The sequence below is a fragment of the Muscardinus avellanarius genome, assembly GCF_963383645.1.
Source record: "Muscardinus avellanarius genome assembly, chromosome: 3".
Lineage (NCBI taxonomy): Eukaryota > Metazoa > Chordata > Mammalia > Rodentia > Gliridae > Muscardinus > Muscardinus avellanarius.
This window is the reverse complement of record NC_137788.1, coordinates 44,672,206-44,694,824: the sequence shown is the minus strand read 5'-3', so window position 1 is coordinate 44,694,824 and position 22,619 is coordinate 44,672,206. Positions and strand designations below refer to the sequence as shown.

The 22,619-nt window shown below is 43.9% G+C and overlaps 1 protein-coding gene across 1 annotated transcript in view; it reads left to right on the top strand.

Moving 5' to 3' along the window:
- ORC1 (origin recognition complex subunit 1) overlaps nucleotides 1–19,465 on the top strand; it is a gene marked incomplete at both ends in the record, with an annotated part of 29,097 nt that extends 9,632 nt beyond the window's left edge. The window contains 12 exons of the mRNA XM_080691416.1: nucleotides 3,345–3,705; nucleotides 5,937–6,041; nucleotides 6,568–6,766; nucleotides 11,019–11,116; nucleotides 12,507–12,608; nucleotides 12,964–13,135; nucleotides 13,906–14,013; nucleotides 14,254–14,403; nucleotides 15,871–15,990; nucleotides 17,306–17,475; nucleotides 18,002–18,089; nucleotides 19,271–19,465. Of these exons, the coding sequence (XP_080547542.1) occupies nucleotides 3,345–3,705; nucleotides 5,937–6,041; nucleotides 6,568–6,766; nucleotides 11,019–11,116; nucleotides 12,507–12,608; nucleotides 12,964–13,135; nucleotides 13,906–14,013; nucleotides 14,254–14,403; nucleotides 15,871–15,990; nucleotides 17,306–17,475; nucleotides 18,002–18,089; nucleotides 19,271–19,465 (1,868 nt within the window). The remainder of the gene's footprint in view (nucleotides 1–3,344; nucleotides 3,706–5,936; nucleotides 6,042–6,567; nucleotides 6,767–11,018; nucleotides 11,117–12,506; nucleotides 12,609–12,963; nucleotides 13,136–13,905; nucleotides 14,014–14,253; nucleotides 14,404–15,870; nucleotides 15,991–17,305; nucleotides 17,476–18,001; nucleotides 18,090–19,270) is intronic.
- Nucleotides 19,466–22,619: the final 3,154 nt, after the last annotated feature.

Here is a 22,619-nt window from a genome sequence, read left to right as displayed (position 1 = left end):
CCCCAACACCCTAACCCCTCAGCTGGCTCCAATCCCGGCCTCAGAGGCTCCAGCTCCGGCCTTCCTCACAGCAGGCTTTGATGTTAGCCGATGGCCCTGGCATTGGCCTAACCCCTCAGCAGGCTCCGATCCATGCCTCGGAGGCCTCAGTAGCGGCCTTGCCTCACGGAAGGCTCCGATGCCGGCCAGTGGCCCCGGCACCGGCCTAACCTCTCAGGAGGCTCTGATCCCGGCCTCGAAGACCCTAGCACCGGCCTTGCCTCACGGCAGGCTCTGATCCCGGCCTTGCTGGCCCCAGCACTGGCTTAACCCCTTGGCAGGCTCCGATCCCAGCCTCGGAGGCCCCAGCACCGGCCTTGCCTCACCCCTGCCCTGTTTTTTATTCTTTATTCTCAAACAGGGTCTCACTAAGTTATGGAAGGCCTCACTATATAGCTGAGGCTGTCCACAAACCATGATCCTCCGGTCTCAGCCTCCCAAATGCTGGGATTACAAGCATGCGCCACCATGCCCGGCTAAAAAAACTATTTTTTAAAATAAAAACCCAAAAACCTTGGTTGGGTATGTAGCTCAGTAGTAAAGCACTTGTCTAGCATGTGCAAGGTCCTTCAGAGATTATTGCAATACATATATATATTTTTTTTTTTTTATGTGGTACTGGGGTTCCTGGAAGCCCTTCTACCTCCGGGCTGCACTCCCAGACCTATTTTATATTTTTTTATTTGGAAACAGGATCTCCTAAGCCAGTGTGTGCGGCTGGCTTCGAACCCGCGCGATCCTCCTGTCTCTGCCTCCCAAGCGCGGGGATTACAAGTGTGCGTTACCATGCCCAGCTATTGCAGTATTTTTTGACTGTTGTGTATGTAGGATTTTGAAAGTGATATCAAGAAATTTAGACTTGTTACAGTTACATAATTAGAGGAGGGATGATATGGTGAAAATATTGTGGAAAGATTATTTGGACAGAAAGATGGGAAAATGATATATGAGGGAGGCCAGGATGGACATATTTACACTAATCTAGACCTGGTTATCCTCCTATCTACTGAAAAAATTGAATCCTTTTAGCTTCATATTCAAGGACCTTTAAGATCTTGCCCTAGATAATAGTTAAAAGTCAGATTAATTGAAGTGTAATTTGCATAGTATAAAAATCCCCCTTTTTAGTGTATACAGATTGAGTATCGATTACTTGAAATACTTGGAATAAAAATGTTTGGATATGGGATTATTTTGGATTCTGAAATATTTGCATATGTATAGTGAGATATCTGGGGGATGGGACCCAAGTGTGTTTTATTTATACCTCATACACCTACTCTGAAGTAAGTTTGATGTAATTATATATTATTTACAATGCACCTGCTTTTTAAAAAATTATTATTATTATTATTTTTAAAATTTTTGGTGGTACCTGGGGTAGAACCCAGAGGCCTTCTACCTCTGGGCTATACTCCCAGACCTATTTTTTATATTTTTTTATTTGGAAACAGGGTCTCACTAAGTTGCCGAGAGCCTCACTATGTAGCTGAGGCTGGCTTCGAACCTGTGTGATCCTCCTGTCTCAGCCTCCTAAGCGAGGGGATTGTAAGCGTGCGCCATCATGCCCGGCTATTGCACCTGCATTTTGACTGACCCACTCTACAATGTCAGGTGTGGAATTTCCTGCTACATGAGACGTGGTACTTCAAAAATTTCAGAATTTGTAGCATTTTGGCCGGGCATGGTGGCGTACGCTTGTAATCCCCGCGCTTGTGAGGTGGAGACAGGAGAATCACGCAGGTTCAAAGCCAGCTTCACTGGCTTAAGGGACCCCATTTCCAAAAAATAAAAATATAAAATAGGTCTGGGAGTGTAGCCCGGAGGTAGAAGGGTTTCCAGGAACCCCAGTACCACCAAAAAAATAAAAATAATTTGTAGCATTTTGGAATTCAGATAGGGATACTCAACCTGTAGCTTATAATCTTTATAAGTGTATAGGTTTGTATGAACACCTTGGTAATCAGGATGTAGAACAGCTTCACAGCAAAATACACTTATGCACCTTTGTAATCAACCACTCCTTCCCTTTCCCCAGTCCCTGGTACCCGCCGATGTCTTTATAGTTTGCCTTTTCTAGAATGTCTTACAGTTGGAACCACAGTCTTTGGCCTTGGAGTCTGACTCCTTTCACTAAGCATCATGTGTTTAGTGTCATCCAAGTTCTCATACATAGCAGTAATTTCCTTTTTATTACTGAATAACACTCCATTGTATGGACTTACCACTGCTTTTCCACTCCCAGTATAAGGACATCTGGGTTTTTTCTGGTTTGGGATGCTTATGACTAAAGCTGTGATGACAATTAGTTCACAGGCACCAGACCCTCTTCGGGCCCTGTCTGCCGCTGTCCCCCACACTGCGTGACTCACGTGAGCTCTGCTGTGCTCAGTTTCCTTGCCTTCTGCCATAGCTCACAGCTCCTATCTTTGTTCTCTTCCTATGCCCCCTCTCCTTCCTCCTTCACATCTTTTGAAATTTTATCTTTCTCTCAAGGTCTGTCTCAAAAACTGTCTTTAGTACCTAGGTCATACAGTAAGTGCTTTAAGACACTTACCTTGCTTCCTGTTGTAGACACCTATGCCTGTCATCTCTCCAGTTAGACCAGGCTCCTGTGGATAGGACTGGGATTGAGTCTCGTTCACTTTTGTTCTCGCCTAGCACTGGGCACATACTTAATAGCTGAATTGTGCCTTTCAGTGAATGGCTGGGTTTCTTGGTGCCTATTGTCCTGATGAGGTTAGAGTAAACTCACATTTTTCTGTGTGTTCACAGAACCCAGACAGTTGCCTGCAGGAATCCCTTTTCTCTGTTGGCAGATATAATCTGGGTAAAGGAAAATCATTCTGTGACATCACTAGTACAAATTTCCTTAAATATTGTTGAGTTGGGGTGGAGGGCGTGCAGTATTACTCCTGGTTGAGAACTACTAGACTGTTTCAGGTAAACTTGATTGCTGAACATTTATCTGCAAATGCTGACTTAACAGTTGACTTTTAGGGGTTGGGTGTATAGATTAGTGGTAGAGCACCTGATTAGCGTGCACAAGGTCTAGGTTCTATTCCTAGCACCAAAAAGTGGAAAAGTAAAAAATAAAAGTCATAGTTCTAACTATGAAGATCACATGTGAAATTTAAGAGAGAGAAAAGAAATGATCAGAGCTAGCTACAATGGAGAAAAAGAGAGCATGGAATAATTCAGTCTGGATAACTCGTGTCTTTGTGGATGAATTTAGTTCTAATGAGATCAAGGGTATATATTCCTAGATATAAAATTCTGCTGTTGTCTCTATCTCTTCGGTTTAGGTTTCACTAGGACGCCTAACACAAGGGCATCCCAGCAGACTTCATGTGCCTTCGTGGATTCTTCAGGAAGTACTAAACGGAGAGTGGAGTTTTCTGAGGTCGCCACACATTCTAAGAGGCCTCAGCTGGATGGAAGCAAGACTCCAGCTGTGAGAACCCTTGAGAAAAATGAAGAGGATCTATACTTTTGTAACAAGGATGATAAAAAGGCTTCACTAGAATGTTGCATGATCCTGAGAACTCGAGTCCCAGCTGGGAAAACCACAGAGATTAGTGAGGAGACAACACTTTCCCCAATCAGGGGAGGTCAGAGATCCTCAGTGGTACATTCTGTGATTCTGAAACCGGAGAAAATAAAGAGGTGACTAGGAACATGTGCTGCCTGTTCTATACAGCAGATCAAGAGCCTTCCTGTGATGTAAAATATGTTTGTTTATAGTAAAATACGAAAACTTAGATCAGTGAGTTGCAAATCTGGCTCTCACAGAATCAGCAGTTTCATAAGCCTTTTCTCATACCTAGTGAGCATTGCAAGCATTGGGCCCAGGAATTGGTATTTTGAAATGTTCTTCAGGTAATTTTTATGTAGCAGCTGTCATTTGGGGATCATAGCTATAGAAAAATATTTCCCAAACTTGCATGTCTTCACAATTCTTGATTTTGCTAGTTGCTTTGTGGCTTCCTAACATATTTTAACAGTCTTTTTTTTTTTTTTTTTTTTTTTTTTTGCGGGTCTGGGGATGGAATCCAGAGGCATTTGACCTCCAAGCTACACCCCCTGACCAATTTTTTTTATTCTCAATTTTGAAACAGGGTCTCACTAAGTTACGGAGGGCCTCACTAAGTTACGGAGGGCCTCACTAAGTAGCTGAGGCTGTCTGCGAACCCTGATCTCCCTGTCTCAGCCTCCCGAATGCTGGGATTACAAGTGTGTGCCACCACACCCGGCTTTAACAATCATTTTTAAAATCACATTGTTGGAGCCGGGCGTGGTGATGCACGCTTGTAATCCCCGCACTTGGGAGGCAGAGACAGGAGGATCGCGCAGGTTCAAAGCCAGTCTCGCTGACTTAAGAGACCCTGTTTCCAAATAAAATATAAAATAGGTCTGGGAGTGTAGCCCAAGAAGGGTTCCATCCCCAGTACCACAAAACAAATAAATAAATGAAATAAAATAAAATCACATTGTTGGGCCCCCCCACTGGAAGACATTCTTGAGTTCAGCTTAAAAAAATGCATCTAGAACAGATTTGCAATTTGACTCTAGATAATATTTGTAGATGAGCTGTACAATGAAAATATAACTAGCCAGAAATTCTATAGCTCATAGTTTTTTGAACAGAAATTCCCCACAGCTGGCCCACAATAGGTGGTTCAATAAATGCTTTATACCGAATATGTATCTGCATTTCTGGTAACCTTGAGCCTGGTGCAAAGTAAATTCATAGATGCATCAGAAACAAAAAAGGACAAGAAATTCTACCTGGAATTATTATATTCTGGTCAATAGTTGGAGAGGTGGTAAGTGTGATATAAATGATGTGCTTTAAGTTGGGCTCTGTGGCTCACTCAAACAATCCCAGTACTTAGGAGGTGTAGACAGGAGGATCACAGGTTTGAGGTTAGCCTCAGCCTCCCAGCAAGACCCTGTGTCAGGATGGAAAAGGATGTGCTGGGCGTGGTGACACACCCCTATAATCCTAGTACTTGGGAGACTGAGACAAGAGAATCAAATGTTTGAAGCCAACCTTAGCAGTTGAGTGAGACATCAACTTAGCCAGACTCTGTTTGCAGATAAAAAAATAAAGCTGGGTGTGGTGGCACACTCCTGTAATCCCAGTACTTAGGAGCCTGAGACGGGAAGATTGCAAATTTGAGGCCAGCCTCGGCAACTTGGTGAAGCTCTCGGCAACTTACTGAGACCCTGTTCTCAAATAAAAAATAAAATAGGACTAGGGATATAACTCAGGCAGAATCCCCCTGTTCAATCCCCAGTACCTCCCATATACACTAGATAGGTAGGTAGGTAGATACAGTTTGGCAGTATAGCTCAGGTAGAATGCTCCTGGATTCAATCCCTAGCACCACAAAATAAATAAGTTAATTTAAAATGTTAAATAGCTGGGTGTGGTGAGGCACCCTTGTAATCCCAATACTTGGGAGGCTGAGACAGGAAGATTGCAGGTTTGTGGCCAGCCTCAGCTGCTTAGGTCTTCCACAACTTAGTGAGATAATAAATAGGGCTTGGGATATAACATTAAGGTAGAAGGCCCCTAGGTTCAGTCCCCAGTACTGCATAAAAAAAGATAAAAAGTAACTGTAGGTATAGCTCAGGTAGAATGATTGTGGGTTTAATTCCAAGTCCCAAAATTATAAATAAAATAGATAAATTACAAGCTTTAGACAAACTGACCTCGGAGTGTGAGTCAATTTCCATTTATAAGTTTGTTTTTTTCTAGTAAGAGGTGATTAACTCTTTCCAAGGTAGATGAAAACAAATAGAAGCCAGCCAGGCTACCTTGCTGTCCTAATACCTATTGTGGTTCTTGGTGCCCAAAACTGCTTCCCGTAACCTTGCGTGATGCCTTGCAGGGAGGCAAACGAACCAGAGGCTCAAAATGAAGCCACCACAACTTCCCACCGAATCCGAAGAAAGAGTTCTCTCTTGACTTTGAATCGGATTAGACAGCAGCTTCGGTAAGACTACCAAGGGGCAAGCAGAAAAACATTTAACATTGCTGTCATTTATAGTTTCTGTGATCTCATCCTTTAACGCCTTTTCTATTCTTTGTTATTTTCTGGTTTGTTTAAACTCAGCTTTTACCTAACCTTTCTGTCATCATGTTAAGTTCCATAAAAAGGTTATAATTTGAAAGGAAAAAAATGTCGACCTTATGTGGCTCCTGTGTCCCCAAGTCATTATTCCCAGCAAACTGTTGGTGGATGGGATGCCTAAAAACACACGCTGATGATTAAGTTTCCTAAGCCTCAATTTCTCATGTATAAGATAGGAATAATAATACTACAAGCCACAAGTTGTTGAGGGGTTTAATGAGATAAATAACACCCTTAGCAGAGCATCTTGGGATGCCCAAGAAGTGGGACAAATCTTTTGTTGCCTGGTAGCAAGAGAGACTGTAGTGCCTCTAAACCACACGGATCTTCATGGAGTTCTTAGGTTGGCACACCAAACCTCAGCAAATAATATGTTCTCACCATTCAGGTTTCTAGGAAATAATAAAAGTGACCAAGAAGAAGAAGAATTCTTGCCAGTAGCAGAGGTTCTCAACACCAGCAGCGAGGAGGAAGAGGCTTCCACTACAGCCCTTCCCAGGAGAAGTCTCCGACGTCGCCAGCTCAGGAACCTGCAGCCTTCCTTGAAGCTATCTGTACAGACCCCCTCCAAGACACCACAGAAAACGGTGAGGTCCTTTCAGGCTTATTTTGCAAAAAAGGGTCCCTTTTCTAGCTTAAAGGTTACAGATGCAAGCCCACTTAGTAATAACTGGATTCTGAACACAGATTTGTTATTTTCAAAACTGTTGCTCCTGGCTGAGCGTGGTGGCGCACGCTTGTAATCCCCACGCTTGGAAGGCGGAGACAGGAGGATTGTGCAGGTTTGAAGCCAGCCGTGCTGGCTCAAGAGACCCTGTTTCCAAATAAAAATATAAAATAGGTCTGGGAGTGTAGCCCAGAGGTAGAAGGGCTTCCAGGAACCCCAGTACCACCAAAATGTCCACGAAGGAATAAATGAACCCGGGAACTGAAAATGAATCCAGTCATAATGGATCCATTCTCTACGTTATGTATGCACTTGTGGCTCAACTCAGCTCAGCTCAGCTAGAGGGTGTTTGTTTAAAAACTGACACATTTGAGCTGATTACACTGAGTCACTGAGGAGGAGGGCCAGATGCAGGCCTGCTCTAGAGCCAGTAGCAAGGCAAAAGGGAGAATAAAGCTGTGACCCTGAGCCCTCACCCTGGAGTAGAAGAATTTGATGAGGTTTCATGAATCATGGTGGGTTTGAAACTAGCCTTGAGACATGACTATATTTTCTTTAATTTTTTTTTTATTGGTGCACTGTATTCATACATCATAGTAGGATACATACTTTTGTAGACATACATGCACACTTTTCCCAGTCAGCCCCCACCCAATCCCCACCCCATTCTCTCCCTATCCCTCCCTCCCATGCTTGGCTTAGTAGTTGACATCTAGTATTATGGCAATTTATCTAAAATTAAAAATGATAATCTCACATAACAGTTTCATTTGTCTGATACCAAGCTTTTGATGACTTAAAGATAACATTTCAATATTTCTTTTTGCTTTCTTTCTTACCAGAGAATATTTTTTTCTATTTTTTTTAGGTGAAACTATCATATATTTATATATTTATTTTTCAGAAAAAAATCTATCCTAATATGGAATATGAACTCTAGGTACCCAAAACGATCTTGAAAAAGAACAAAGCTAGAAGATATATATTTTCTGATTTCAAACCATATAAAGCTACAATAATTGAAACAGTGTAGTACTATTCTAAAGGCAGATATATAAACCATTGGAGTTAAATAAAAGCCTAGAGCTAAATTCTTCCCTATATTGTCAAGTTATTTTTGACAAGGTTTCCACGAACATTCGGTGGTGGAAATATTAATCTTTTAACTAAATATTGTTAAAAAATAATAATTACATGGAAAAGAATAAAATTGGACCCTTACCTAATCCCATATACAAATATTAACTCAAAATAGATAATAGACCTAAATATAAATCTTAAGACTATAAACTTTTAGGAGAAAATCTGGGTCATTAAACCTTACAACATTGAAATTGGCAGTGATTTCTTGGTTATGATTTCAATGGCACAGGCAACAGAGGAGTATACAAACTCCCTAAAAAAAAAAAAAAAAAAAAAATTGTATATCCAAAGACAATGTAAACAGAGTTAACAGTTACTAATAGAATGGGATAAAATATTTCCAAATGCTATATCTGAAGGTATATTTATATTCCAACTAGAAATCCTAAAAATTAACAACAATAAAGGCAAACAATACCCTTTAGAGATAGGTAAAAGACTAACATAAATAATGAATCTCCACAGATAACCAATCTTAGTTGTCTGTTGGATGGAAAATCTTGTTTCTCTAGTTCTGGAGTGTGTTACCTATTTCTTTGTAGTTAATCTCTTTGAGTATTTTCTCTAGTGCTGGTTTTGAAGACATAAATTCCTTCAGTTTCTGTTTGTCATGGAAGCTTCTTATTTCTCCATCTAATTTGATAGAAAGTTTTGCTGGGTAGGAAATTTTTGGCTGGAAGTTGTTTTCTTTCAAAATTGGGAATATGTTACTCCAAGCCCTTCTGGCTCTCATAACTTGGTTTGGGAAGTCCGGAGTGATTCTAATTGGTTTGCCTCTGAATGTCACTTGGCCCTTTGCTTTTGTTGCCTTTAAGATTCTCTGCTTGGCTTCCACATTGGTCATTTTGACAATTATGTGGCGTGGGGATCCTCTTCTCCGATCCTGTCTAAAGGGAGTTCTATAAGTTTCCTGGACCTTTGTATCAACCTCTTGCTCTATGTTTGGGAAATTTTCTGCTATTACTTCCTTGAAGAGATTGTTGATCCCTTTGGTTTCACTTTCTTTTCCCTCCTCTATTCCAATTATTCTTAGGTTAGCTCTCTTAAAATGGGCCCATATTTCTTCAATATCAGATTCCTGCTGTCGGATATTTTTTTCTAGATTAGAAACTATGAGTTCATTTTTGGATTGCTCATCTTCTAAGAGCGAGATTCTGTTCTCCATGTGTTCTAATCGGTTGTTTGTGCTTTGAATTGAGGCCTTTTCTTCATTAATTGCATCCTTTATCTCTTTTTGGCTCTCTCTGAGTTCTTTTCGAAGCACCTCTATTATTTCTACAGTTATTTTCCTGATTTGATCTTCTAGAAATCTCTGATTTTCAGTTTTATCGGGTTCTGATGTTGTGGGGTTGTGGGCATTCATTGCTCCAGTATTATTCCTCTTTCCCATGATTTTGGATGTTTGTCCCTTCTCTGGGTTCTTCCCTTGGGTCACTATGACTTCCCTTAAGGTGTTCTGGATCTCGAGTCAGTAGTATCTCAGACCCCACTACTCCTTTACTGGGTTTTATCACAGAGTCTCCGACCCAGAGAGTCGATAGAGGCTGCTTTAGACTGTGGGGGGTGCCAGGTTGCATGTTCTCCTATGGTGTGATATCTCTGCCACCGCCCCTCCCCCACTGGGTCAAGTCCCAGGGATTTCTCCTCTGTGGCCCGCAGTTTGACTCACTGTTCTTGAGTACGCAGATGTAGCTGTACTGGCCTCGCTGAATTCGCTGCTGCTGCCGCCGGTAGCAATATGGCGCCGCTGCTACGCCCTCGGCTGTGGGGCTGGCATTTTTCTTCTTCATTTTGATTTCTACTCTGAATCCCTGCAGCGTGTGCTGAGCTCGGCCACTGGGAGCTGTAGATGCTCTCTGCGCGGAGAAATCTCGCCTAGCTGTTCCGCAGTGGCTCACCTCGGCTTGCTGTGGCCGTCTGGTGAATTCGCCGCTGCCGCCAGCAGTATGGCGCTGCTGCCGCGTCTGCCGCATCCTCGGGCGCGAGGCCGGTGTATCTCCTCTGTGGCTCTGTTCTCAGTCCGCTTTCTCTCTGGAGCCTGGTGATTTTTGTTTCACTGGTGATGGTGTTTTCTGGCTATGAAAGGCGCTGATTTTGTGGTAATGGAGATTTGTTGTTAGCGGGGCTCTTAAGCCCCGCTTTTCTCGGTCGCCATCTTCCCGGAAGTCCGACATGACTATATTTTCAAGCAGACCTAGAGAAAGATCTTAGTAATCAAACTCAATTTAAAGCTCTTTTTTTACTCTCTCTTGGGCAACCATTGGGATTTCTTAATAATTTCTTTTCCTTCAAGAAAATATCTTAAGCTGGGCATGGTGACACATACTTGTAATCCTAGTACTTGGGAGACTGAGATAGGAGGATTCAAGGTTTGAGGCCAGCCTCAGCTACTTAGTGAGGCCCTCTGCCACTTAGTGAGAACCTATTTCAAAGATAAAGAATAAAAAATGGGCTGGGGATGTAGCTAGGGGTAGAATGCCCCTAGGTTCACTCCCCAGCTCCACAAAATAAAAATATATCTTAGTTACCAATAGTATTTAATGGATAGTTTAAATTCTTTTCCCAGAATAACATTGTTCCTAAATCCTGATATACTTTGTTAATTAAAAAAAAGGAATCACAGCTGGGTGTGGTGGCAGCAGGCTTGTAATCCCAGCATTCAGGAAGCTGAGACCGGAGGATCGCGGTTCGCGGACAGCCTCAGCTACTTAGGCCCTCTGCAACGCAGTGAGACCCGGTTTCAAAATAAAGAATAAAAAATAGGGCAGGGGTTGTAGCTCGGAGGTCGAATGCCCCTGGGTTCCATCCTCAGACCTGCAAAAAAAAAAAAAAAAAAAAAATCACATTTTATCTATGGGCAAAGTGTGTGTGTGGTCTGAGGTGGTAGGAGGGCATGCTGGCACTTTATACAGGCGGGAAGTAGGAGGAGTTCGCCGCCTCTCCTCCCTTTACCAGATCACTGCGATATGCTCTGGATGGGTATTGGGACCTGTTTTCCTTCTGAATTGTATTTTCTTCTGTGAATACAGCCTAAACCTAGAACGCCACGTCATGCCACTCCCCAGATCCGCAGCCGGAGCCTGGCGGCACAGGAGCCTGCCAACGTGCTGGAGGAGGCCCGGCTGAGGTAGTGCTGCTTTTGGGTGTGTTCAGATAGTCGGGGGCATGGGGCTTCCACTCTCCTCATGTAAAATGGGCATGTATATTATATCAGCGGAGAGTGAAACGAGTGTTTAGAAAGACAAGCCTCTCTTGCAGCTCTGGAAGGAGTCGCCTTACAGTCTGCTGCCACCATCTTCTCAGAGATGAGAGGCCATTAGTCAGGATATACCTCTTACTTGTGGTGTCATTTAAAACCAAATGGGTTCTTTATTATTTTGTTCTTGGTACTGGGGGTTTAGCCCCTGAGCATTCTACCTTCAAGCTACACTCCCAGCCCTCTTTTACTTTTTTAACTTGAGGCAGAGTCTAGCTAAGTTATACTAAGGCTCTTAAGTTGCTAAGCCTGTACTCAAACCTGTGGTCCTCCTGTCTCAGCTTCCCAGGTACTGGAATTGCCGGTGTGCCACTATGCCCATCTACATGGGTTGTTTAGATATGTTAAATCCAAGCCAGGTGACATACCACATGCCTGTAATCCCAGTACTTGAGAGGCTGAGATAGGAGGATCACAGGTTCAAAGCCAGCCTCAGCAGCTTAGTGAAACCCTGTTTCAAAATAAAACAGGGCTCAGGATGTAGCTCAGAGGCACAATGCCTCTGTGTCAATCCCCGGCACCCCCATACACACGCAAAAGAAATTAAAATCCAGCCAACCATGGTGGTACATACCTGTAATCCCAGTGCTTGGGAGGCTAAGAGGGGAGGATTGCAGGTTTGAGGCCAGTCTCAGCAACCTAGTGAGACCCTGTTTCAAAACAAAAAGTATCCCAGTGCATCGGAGGTTGAGACAGGAGGATCGCACAAGTTCGAAGCCAGCCTCGGCTACTTAGTGTGGCTCTCAGCAACTTAGTGAGACCGTGCTTTCAAATAAAGTATAAAATAGGTCTGGGAGTATAGCACAGAGGTAAAAAAGCCCCTGGGTTCCACCCCTAGTACCATTAAAAATAAACAAATAAATAAAAAAACAAAAAGTAAAAACAAACAAACAAACAAACAAAAAAAGCTCGGAGTTAGAATGCCTCTGGGTTCAATCTCCAGTGCCATTAAGAAAAATAAAAAAGTAAAATTCTAGATTTTGTCAGAAGTCAAACAAATCAGAAATTCTTGTAGAATGAGTTCCATTTGAGTGATTTGTTTAGAAACAGGGAGGCCAGAGATTGGGGCCACAGGAGAGATTTGAGAATGAAGGCAATCCTAGCATTTTCTAGTGTTTGTGATTGAGGTTTTCTGTGGAAACGCTAGAGAAGGTTTTCATTTATTAGTGAGTAGATGATGAATTGCCTCTAAAGTCTTCCTTTTTCCTTTTCCTTTCCTTTTCTTTCTTTTTTTTTTTTTTTAATTTACCACCAAACATAGGCTGCACGTTTCTGCTGTGCCTGAGTCCCTTCCCTGCCGAGATCAGGAATTCCAAAACATCTACAACTTTGTGGAAAGCAAACTCCTTGACCGTACTGGAGGGTGAGTCATGCTGGGGCAGGTGGCGTAGAATGGGGAAGAGGCCCCTGCTCACTCCACCGTCAGTGAATGAGACCATTGCTTAAGCTGGTAGCTTCTGAAGCCAGTTTCATTGCCAAGGTAATTCACCAAAAGTGAGAATTCTGCCTTTTAGGAAAAATGATATTGTCCATATTTGGGCAGGTGGGTTGCATGCAGTATTGTTAGTGGGATGAATATTCTATGTAAACAGTCCTATTCTGACCAGCCTTCTAGTGTAGACCTTTCTGTCCAGCCTCCACACTTCTGGGCTCTCAGTCCTTTCTAGAATGAGGCAGCTGTCACAGCCCTAGTCTACGGGCCTCTCTTCTTGCCCTAGGTGTATGTACATCTCTGGAGTCCCGGGGACAGGAAAGACTGCCACTGTGCACGAGGTGATGCGCTTCCTGCAGCAGGCTGCCGAAGCCAACGATGTTCCTCCCTTTCAGTACATCGAGGTCAATGGCATGAAGCTGACGGAGCCCCACCAAGTCTATGTTCAGATCCTACAGGTAAGCGCAGCTGTTGGGATTTTTGGAAAATCATGTTTCTTAGTGGTGCATAAAGAAGAAAAGTTTTACTTATTTTTGTGTGCATGCATTGTCCTTTGCATAGTGGTATTAAGGGCAAGGAAGGCAAAATTCTTACCTTCAAGGTTTTAGTGCAAGATAATGAAGTCCTGCAAGCCAGGACTTACCAACACAGAGAAAGCTTTTAACTCACAGGAGTCAGGGGTGAACTGTGGAACAGGGGTGAGAGGAAGGGCATGGATTAAACCTCACTCTTCTTTATTTACTACTTCGGAACAAGTAGACTGATGCAGTAGGGATTTTAGGGTCGCTTCTGAGACCAGTATATGACCCATTTGCATTTTTTTTTTTTTTTTTTTTTTTTTTTTTTGGTGGTACTGGGGTTCCTGGAAGCCCGTCTACCTCCGGGCTACACTCCCAGACCTATTTTTTACATTTTCATTTTGGAAACAGGGTCTCCTAAACCAGCGCGCACGGCTGGCTTCGAACCTGCGCGATCCTCCTGTTTCTGCCTCCCAAGCGCGGGGATTACAAGCGTGCGCCACCACGCCCGGCCCATTTGCATTTCAAACACAATTTTATCTTTTTCTTTGGTGCCTTCTCTTATTCTTCCAGGTTAAAGTTATCACTAGATGGGAAGGCAGAGTATGGGATACCAAAGTTCTCAGACAAAATAGCCTCTTCTTTTGCAGACTAGGCCCAGGGGAATAAAATCCTTAGCAGTTACCAGAACTGTTTTTCCCTCAATACAGAAGCTGACCGGCCAGAAGGCAACAGCTAACCATGCAGCTGAACTACTGGCAAAGCGATTCTGCACCCGAAGATCGCCTCAGGAAACCACCATCCTGCTTGTGGATGAGGTGGGTGCCCCTGGGAGGACAGGAGAGGAAACGGGCATAAACTTTGATGCCTGGAGCAAGCACCGCCTGGAAGGGAGTCCTGGTTCCCTTTTACCTCCCCTGAGCCTGCTCTCGGACTCTTCGCAGTGCTGGTGTGTGACATGGCAGCGCATGCAGATAGAACAGTAGCAAGAGATCTTCACTCCAGGGCACTGGCGCTGTCTTGTGGACTGATCCCGCATCTCTCTCCTTCCCTGGCAGCTCGACCTTCTGTGGACTCACAAACAGGACGTACTATACAATCTCTTTGACTGGCCCACTCACAAGGAGTCCCGGCTGGTGGTCCTGACCATTGCCAACACCATGGACCTACCAGAGCGGATAATGATGAACCGGGTGTCCAGCCGACTGGTAAGCCCTAGGCAGTTCTCAAATTGTTCTCAGAAATCGATAGCTGAATGACACCGTGCATTTTTGTAATCCCAATCATTTGGGAGGCCTAGACTGGAGGATTGCAAGTTCAAGGTCAACCGCAACAATTTAGCCTTATTCTGTCTCAAAATAAAAAGGGCCAGGGTGGGGGGGGGTAGCTCAATGGTGGAGCACCCTTGGTGTCAATCCTCAGTAAAGAAAAAAGCAGGAGAAATGAAAATCAAGAAATAAGGTTTTTACTATGCTTATAATATCTGTGTTGGAATGAAAAACTGATATATGATTTTGTATGAATGTTGTATCTTTGCACTCTTACCTGTTAAGTGTGTGTGTGTGTTTACTAGAGATTGAACCCAGGAGCCTCTGCTACTGAGCTAATCTCTACCCCTTATTTTATTTTATTTTTTTCTCGTGCCAGGGATTGAACCGAGAGGCATTATACCTCACAGCTACACCTCAGCCTTATTTTTAACTCTTTATTTTGAAGCAGGTTCTCACTAAGTTGTGGAAGGCCTCACTAAGTAGCTGAGGCCAACTGCAAATGTGTGATCCACCTGTTTCAGCATCCAGAGTAGCTGAGTGCGCCAGGCAGCCAGTCTCTGCTCACACAGGTCTAGTACTTTGGTGGGAAACAAAACATCTAATCTTTTTTTTTTTTTTTAGGGTCTGGGGATGGAACCCAGGGGCATTTGACCTTTGAGCAACACCCCCTGCCCTATTTTTTATTCTTTATTTTGAAACTGAGTCTCACTGAGTTGCAGAGGGCCTCACTAAGTAGCTGAGGCTGTCCGTGAACCGCGATCCTCTGGTCTCAGCCTCCCGAATGCTGGGATTACAAGCTTCCGCCACTAGCTCCGGCTAAAACAAATCCTGAAGAGCAAGATGAGGGAAACCAGGGCTGTGTGATTTATAGTGTAGCTCCAAAGATCCTCCTCTCCACATTAATTGGACCATCTGCTTCTACATCCTTTCAATTAGTTCTGGTAGGATGAAAGTTTCTTAAACAAAGAAGCAGTTTGAAGCCGGGCGTGGTGGCGCACGCTTGTAATCCCAGCATTCGGGAGGCTGAGACCTGGAGGATCGCGGTTCGCGGACAGCCTCAGCTACTTAGTGAGGCCCTCTGCAACTCAGTGAGACCCGGTTTCAAAATAAAGAATAAATAGGGCAGGGGCTGTAGCTCGGAGGTCAAATGCCCCTGGGTTCCATCCGCAGACCCGCAAAAAAAACCCAAAAAACAAGCAAACAAAAAGCAGTTTGAGAATTATTGCCTTGCAGGATACCACTCACTGTCCATTGTCAGTAATGACAGTAGCTGGAAGCAGCAGGAGTCCTGGGAAGACACATGTAAATCGTTACATAGGACTTGGGGATTGGGTTTGGTATCTGAGGGTGAGTTTCCACCTGGCCAGTCAGTGATTATGTTTCCCTCCCATCTTGGCTCCCCAGGGCCTTACCAGGATGTCCTTCCAGCCCTATACTCACAGCCAACTTCACCAGATCCTCGTGTCCCGACTGAAGCATTTAAAGGCCTTTGAGGATGACGCACTCCAGTTAGTAGCCCGGAAGGTAAGTTACTTTCAGGGGTGGTCCTTGCTGCACCCGCAGCCAGTCAACAGGTCTTTGCTGAGCTCCTGTTGCACATGAGTGTTTGTACTGAGTGCTCTAGGGATGAGGAGAACTTAATTTGTTTATTTTTATTTATTTATTTTTTGTGTGGTACTGGAGATTGAACCCACCAATCTATACCTACATATCTCCAGCCCTATTTTTGATTCTTTACTTTGAAACAGGATCGGTGCAGAGGGCAGGTTCTTGGCCATCTAAAAATATATTGAGGCTAGCTGAGGCTGGCCGAGAACCTGCGATCCTCCTATCTCAGCCTCCCAAGTACTGGGATTATAAGCATGTGCCAACATGCCCAGCTTGATTGGTTAATTGATTGGATTGTGGTGCCGAGAATTGAACCCAGGGACCACCTTCTACCTTAGAGCTACACCCCAGCCCTTTTTTTTTTTTTTTTTTTGAAACAGTGTCTCACTAGGTTGATGAAAGTCTCACTGTTTGGTGAGGCTATCCTCAAACCTTGATCCTCCTGTTTCAGCCTCCCAAATACTGGGATTACAGTTCTTTTTCTTCTGGGAAAAAAGTTAAAATGCAAGTTGCCTTCCATGTCCAAGATTCCCAGAAAAGGGGCCTGGAGCCCCTCAGCCTTGGTGCTTGTGAGAGGAGGGAGCAACAGGAGAGCCCTTGGCATTGTGGGTTGATGCAATTCACCACTGCACCAGATTCCCCTGGGTCCTCCATCTTGTGGCCTCCTTCCCTTCCTCCATTCTTGGCTCTTAGCCATTGACCAGATTTTCTTAGCCATTGATCAGGCCATCCCCAAAAGTTACCATGTGAGAGAAGCTTGCCTGGTCTCCAGGTTGGCTCCACCTGAGCCTCTGGCCTTGGCAACTGCTTTGAGTGAGGCTACCCCTCTCCACGCAGGGACGGAGAACCCTGTGTTTCCCGTGATTCAGTCATGAAATTGGGTTAGGGCTCAATTTTAGACTTCATTTTCTGAATAGTAAATAAAGCTGGTAATTTCAACTTTTTCCATTGTGGAGTCATCCATAAAAATGAGACAAAGGTTTGGACTCAAGTATGAGTCCCGGGCATGATGTAATGATTTATTCCAGCCGAGCGTGGTAGCAAACATCTGTAATCCCAGTACTTGGGAGGCTAAGATAGGAGGATGGAACATTGTAAGCCAACCTCAGCAACTTAGTGAGACCCTGTTTCTCAGCATTGCTTTTTCATTTTTAGCCAAACACATGATTTGATGGTTCTTCCCTGCTGAGATGGCAGGGGGACCGCAGGAGTAAAATGTTGGGTCTTATAGGTGGCAGCCCTCTCAGGAGATGCGCGGCGCTGCCTGGACCTCTGCAGGCGTGCCACAGAGATCTGCGAGCTCTCTCCCCAGAGGCAGTCCTCCCCTGGCCTGGTCACTGTGGCCCACTTAATGGAAGCTGTGGACGAGATGTTCTCCTCATCATACATCACTGCCATCAAGTGAGTCCGTCTGTTTCCTGAGCCTCTCTGGAACACTAGTGGAGGTCGACAGCCTAGGAGAGCTTTGGAAAAGTGCTTCCTTTTCTGAGCTAACTCATTCAACGTGCATTTACTAAAGACACAGTTCATTTTCTTAGCAGCATAGGCCAGCCAGGGAGCCATAGACAGAAGCCTGGGATACAGGTGATCCTGGCATTTGCTGAGCTGCTCTTTAGGCATCGAGTGAAACTGCTGTGGGGAGACGAAGGGAGCAGCTGTGCTCACCCTGTGTGACACGCTCAGCTCATGAAACAGGGCTTGGGTGTTTCTGAAGTCCTGGTGTAATTCCAGATGCAATTACTTGTATGTACCGTGGCTTCTCCGTCACTTTGGACACTGAGAGCAAGAGGTCAGGACTTCTCACATGATATAGAAAATGTTTCCCAATGTTTTCTCTCTTCTCTAAAGACAGAAGCTGTGTTTGGCTTTTCTCGGGGCTGGTGCTGCAACTCTTTATGAGAACTAACATTTCCCTGTTGCCTTTCAGAAATTCCTCCGTCCTGGAACAGGGCTTCCTCAGAGCCATCCTTGCAGAGTTCCATCGAACAGGCCTGGAGGAAGCAACATTTCAGCAGGTGATTGATCTTTTCTCATAGCCTTCTAGATTTTGGTCTGCAGCTAAAAAGATGTGTGAAAAATTCAGTCAACGTATAACAGTTGTATTTTGTGCCATTCTAACTAAGCTAAAGTGTGTGTGTGTGTGTGTGTGTGTGTGTGTGTGTGTGTTTCTTTTCTTTGCAGTACAGAGGATGGAACCCAGAGGCATTCTATCTCCAAGCGACACGCACCCCCCCACCCCCCAGCCCTATTTTTATTCTTTATTTTGAAACAGGGTCTCACTGAGTTGCAAAGGTCCTCGCTAAGTAGCTGAGGCTGCCGTGAACCACCATCCTTCTGTCTCAGCCTCCCCAATGCTGGGATTACAAGCATGCACTACCACGCCCGGTTTTCTTTCATGAATTTATCTGTAGGTCATGTTTTGCCCTTTATTGTTGTAGAGCCAGAGACAGGTCTTTGATGAAGCATTTTATTCATTTTAGTTTGTAGATATTTCCCAAACATTGGCAACATGCCATTAACTGTAGTAAGTGCTGTGAACCCTGAGCTGAATTGGTTAGTATTCCTGCTCTACCACACTCCTAGTCTTGGTAGGAGGGATAGACTCATAAATATATATATATATAACTTTTTAAATTATTTTTATTTTTATTTTTATTTTTTTTGCGGGTCTGGGGATGGAAGCCAGGGGCATTCAACCTCTGAGCTACACCCCCTGCCCTATTTTTTATTCTTTATTTTGAAACAGGGTCTCACTGAATTGCGGAGGGCCTCACTAAGTAGCTGAGGCTGTCTGCGAACCGCGATCCTCTGGTCTCAGCTTTCTGAATGTTGGGATTACAAGCGTGTGTGCCACCACGCCCAGCTCCAGTACTTCCTTTTTTGAACCTAGGGGTTGAACCCCTGGGATGTTTTATCTCTGAGTCACACCCTTAGCCCTTTTTACTTGTGAAATAACTTGCCCAGTGTCGCGTGTGTAGGTAAACGATAGAACCAGGCCTCAGACCTGCTGTTTCTGATGCCGGGTGGCATTCCATTTTCTTGCATTGTGCACCGTTGGGGCCCCACTGATGCTTCCTGGAGTGTTTGGTATCCTTGGCACTGCGCATGTCCTTTTTCCGGAAGAAGCAATAGATGATCAGATACAGACCCAAAACTGCCTTTCCTCTTAACTTTGACTTTGCTCTTTTGTGTCTAGATATACAGTCAGCATGTGGCCCTGTGCAGAATGGAGGGGCTGCCGTACCCCACCATGTCAGAGACCATGGCTGTGTGTTCACGACTGGGCTCCTGCCGCCTCCTCCTCACGGAGCCCAGCAGGAACGACCTGCTCCTCCGTGTGCGGCTCAACGTCAGCCAGGACGATGTATTGTATGCACTGAAAGAAAAGTAAAAGGCCGCAGCATCTGCGTTTTTATCAAGAGTCCGAGTTCCTTTCTTTATGCACAAAAAGTTTTGGGAACGAACTGTATAGAATTTTCTATTAAATGATTTGCTTTTTCCAGAGTGTTGGGGAAGTTTATAGTCAATATAAACATTCAGATTACAAACCCAAGCTATTTTACCATAGGCCTTCCCATTGCCTGTTACTAGCCCTGCATTTTATTTAGTGGTAGAGTGGTTTGTATATTAGTATATGCACATGATATACTTTTATCTATATAAAATAGTTTTGGGGAAGTTTGTGAGAAGTTTTTTTTTTTTTTTTGGTGGTACTGGGGATGGAACCCTTCTACCTCTGGGCTACCATCCCAGACCTATTTTTTTTTTTTTTTTAATGTATTTTATTTAGAAACAGGGTCTCTTAAGCCAGCAAGGCTGGCTTCGAACTTGCCTGGTCCTCCTGTCTCCGCCTCCCAAGCGCGGGGATTACAAGCGTGTGCCACCACTCCCGGCTGTGAGAAATTTCTTACAAACTGGATGCTTAGGGTCAGGTTTTAGAGGAAGTCTTTTCACTGTTTACCATTATGTATCTTAAATTTTGAGAAGTATGAAACAGAATTGAGTTTAAAAAAAAAATTGCTGAAATAATATCAGTGATAAGTAATCTCTGGAAACAGATTTCTAGAAATTACTTTTTTATTTTATTTTTATCTTTTGTGGTTCTGGGGATGGAACCCAGGGGCAATCTACCTTTGAGCTATACCCCCAGCCCTAGTTTTTATTCTTCATTTTGAAATAGGATCTCACTGAGTTGTAAAGGGCCTCACTAAGTAGCTAAGGCTGTCCAAGAACTGTGATCCTATTGTTTCAGCCTCCCAAATATTGGGATTATAAGCGCGCGTTATCACGCCCAGCTCTAGAAGCTACCTTTTTTGGGGTGGATATGGTGCTGGGGATGGAACCCAGGGGCATTCTATCTCCAAGCTACACCCCCTTCCTTACTTTTTTTTCTTTATTTGGAAACAGGGCCTCACTAAGTTTCAGAGGGCCTTACTAGGTTGCTGAGGCTGGCTGAGAGCCTGAGATCCTCTGTCTCAGTCTCTCAAGTACTGAGATTACAAGTGCACACCACTATGCCTAGCCCTGTATGTGAATGTTTAAAGACCTCCACAATTAAGCCAGGCGTAGTGGTGCATGCTTATAATCTCAGCATTTGGAAGGCTGAGATAGGAGGATCATAGTTTGTGGACAGCTTTAGCTACTTAGTGAGGCCCACTGAAACTCAGTGAGACCCGGTTTCAAAATAAAGAATAAAAAAAATAGGGCAGGGTGTGTGGCTCGGAGGTCGAACGTCCCTGGGTTCCATCCCCAGACCCGCAATAAAAAGAATAAAAAGCAGGGCTGGGGATGTAGCACAGTGGTAGATGCCCCTGATTTCTATCTCCAGTGCTACAAAAAATAAAATAAATAATAAAGATTTTCACAATTAAGAAAAAGAATGCACGGTGGCACATGCTTATAATCCCTGCATTCAGGAGGCTGAGACTGGAGGATCGTGGTTTGCGGGCAGCCTCAGCTACTTAGTAAAAGCCTGTTTCAAAAATAAAGAATAGCCAGGTGTGCCTTATTCGGGAGACTGAGACAGGAGGATCGCGGTTCGCGGCAGCCTCAGCTACTACTTAGGCCCTTTGCAACTCAGTGAGACCCTGTTTTATTTATTTATTTATTTATTTAATTTTATTTATTTATTTTTTTTTTGGTGGTACTGGGGTTCCTGGAAGTCCTTCTATCTCCGGGCTACACTCCCAGACCTATTTTTACATTTTTTTATTTGGAAACAGGGTCTCCTAAGCCAGCATGCGCGGCTGGCTTCGAACCTGCGCGATCCTCCTGTCTCTGCCTCCCAAGCGCGGGGATTACAAGCATGCGCCACCACGCCCGGCAAGAGACCCTGTTTTAAAATAAAGAATAATGCCGGGCGTGGTGGCGCACGCTTGTAATCCCAGTATTCAAGAGGCTGAGACCAGAGGAACGCAGTTCGCTAACAGCTTCAGCTATTTAGTGAGGCCCTCTACAACTCAATGAGACCTGGTTTCAAAATAAAGAATAAAAAATAGGGCAGAGGCTGTAGCTCGGAGGTTGAATGCCCCTGGGTTCGATCCCCAGACCTGCAATAAATAAATAAATAAACTAAATTAAATAAAGAATAAAAAGGAAGGCTGGGGGTGTAGCTTGTAAGTCAAATGCTCCTGGGTTCCATCACCAGATCCGCAAAAAAGAAAGAAAAGGGCTGGGGTTATAGAATGAAGGTAGAATACCCTTGGGTTCTATGCCCAGTACTGCCCCCCCCCCATAAAAAAAGAAAAGAAAGAATGGGTGAAGAAGTCATCCACAGAAGAAAAGTGAATGACCAACAAAATGGAAATGTTATTAAAAGACATGTAAATCAAAACTGTTTCACATCTATGAGAAAACCTGTCCATGATAAATCGGCACAATTGGAACTCAAGTGTCCCACTCATGGGAGCAGAGCTTATAGTGGCTACTTTTGAAGATAATTTGGTAGTATTTAATCCAGAAAATGCTTGAAATACTATGAGTCGGCAGTTCCTTTCCTAGAAACATAGAGAAACAAATACACCATTAACTATGTACAGAAATCTTCATACCACTGTTAATAATGGCAAACTATTGTTAAGTGATGTGTTTGTTTTCATACTTTAGAATACAATTCAGAAATCAATATCTGAAGTATGCAGAGCTTGGTGGGTGTAGCTTCCAAATGGTTGAATAGACAAAGAAATTGAAAAATTACAGTCTAATACAAATGGTATATTTTAAATCTTGCAAGAGATTCTATGTATTGTGTAAGGATACAGGGAGTAGAAATAGAAATGTTCAGAAATAATAAACACCATATTTAGAACAGTGGGTACCTTTTTGAGAAAGGCAACTATTTTTTTTTCCTTGGGTCTAGGGATGGAACCCTGGGGAATTTGACCTCTGAACTACACCCCTGCCCTATTTTTTATTCTTTATTTTGAAACAGGATCTCACTAAGTTGTGGAGGGCTTCGCTAAGTAGCTGAGGCACTCCTCCCATCTCAGCCTCCTGAATGCTGGGATTACAAGTGTGCACCACCATGCCCAGCTTAGGCAACTTGC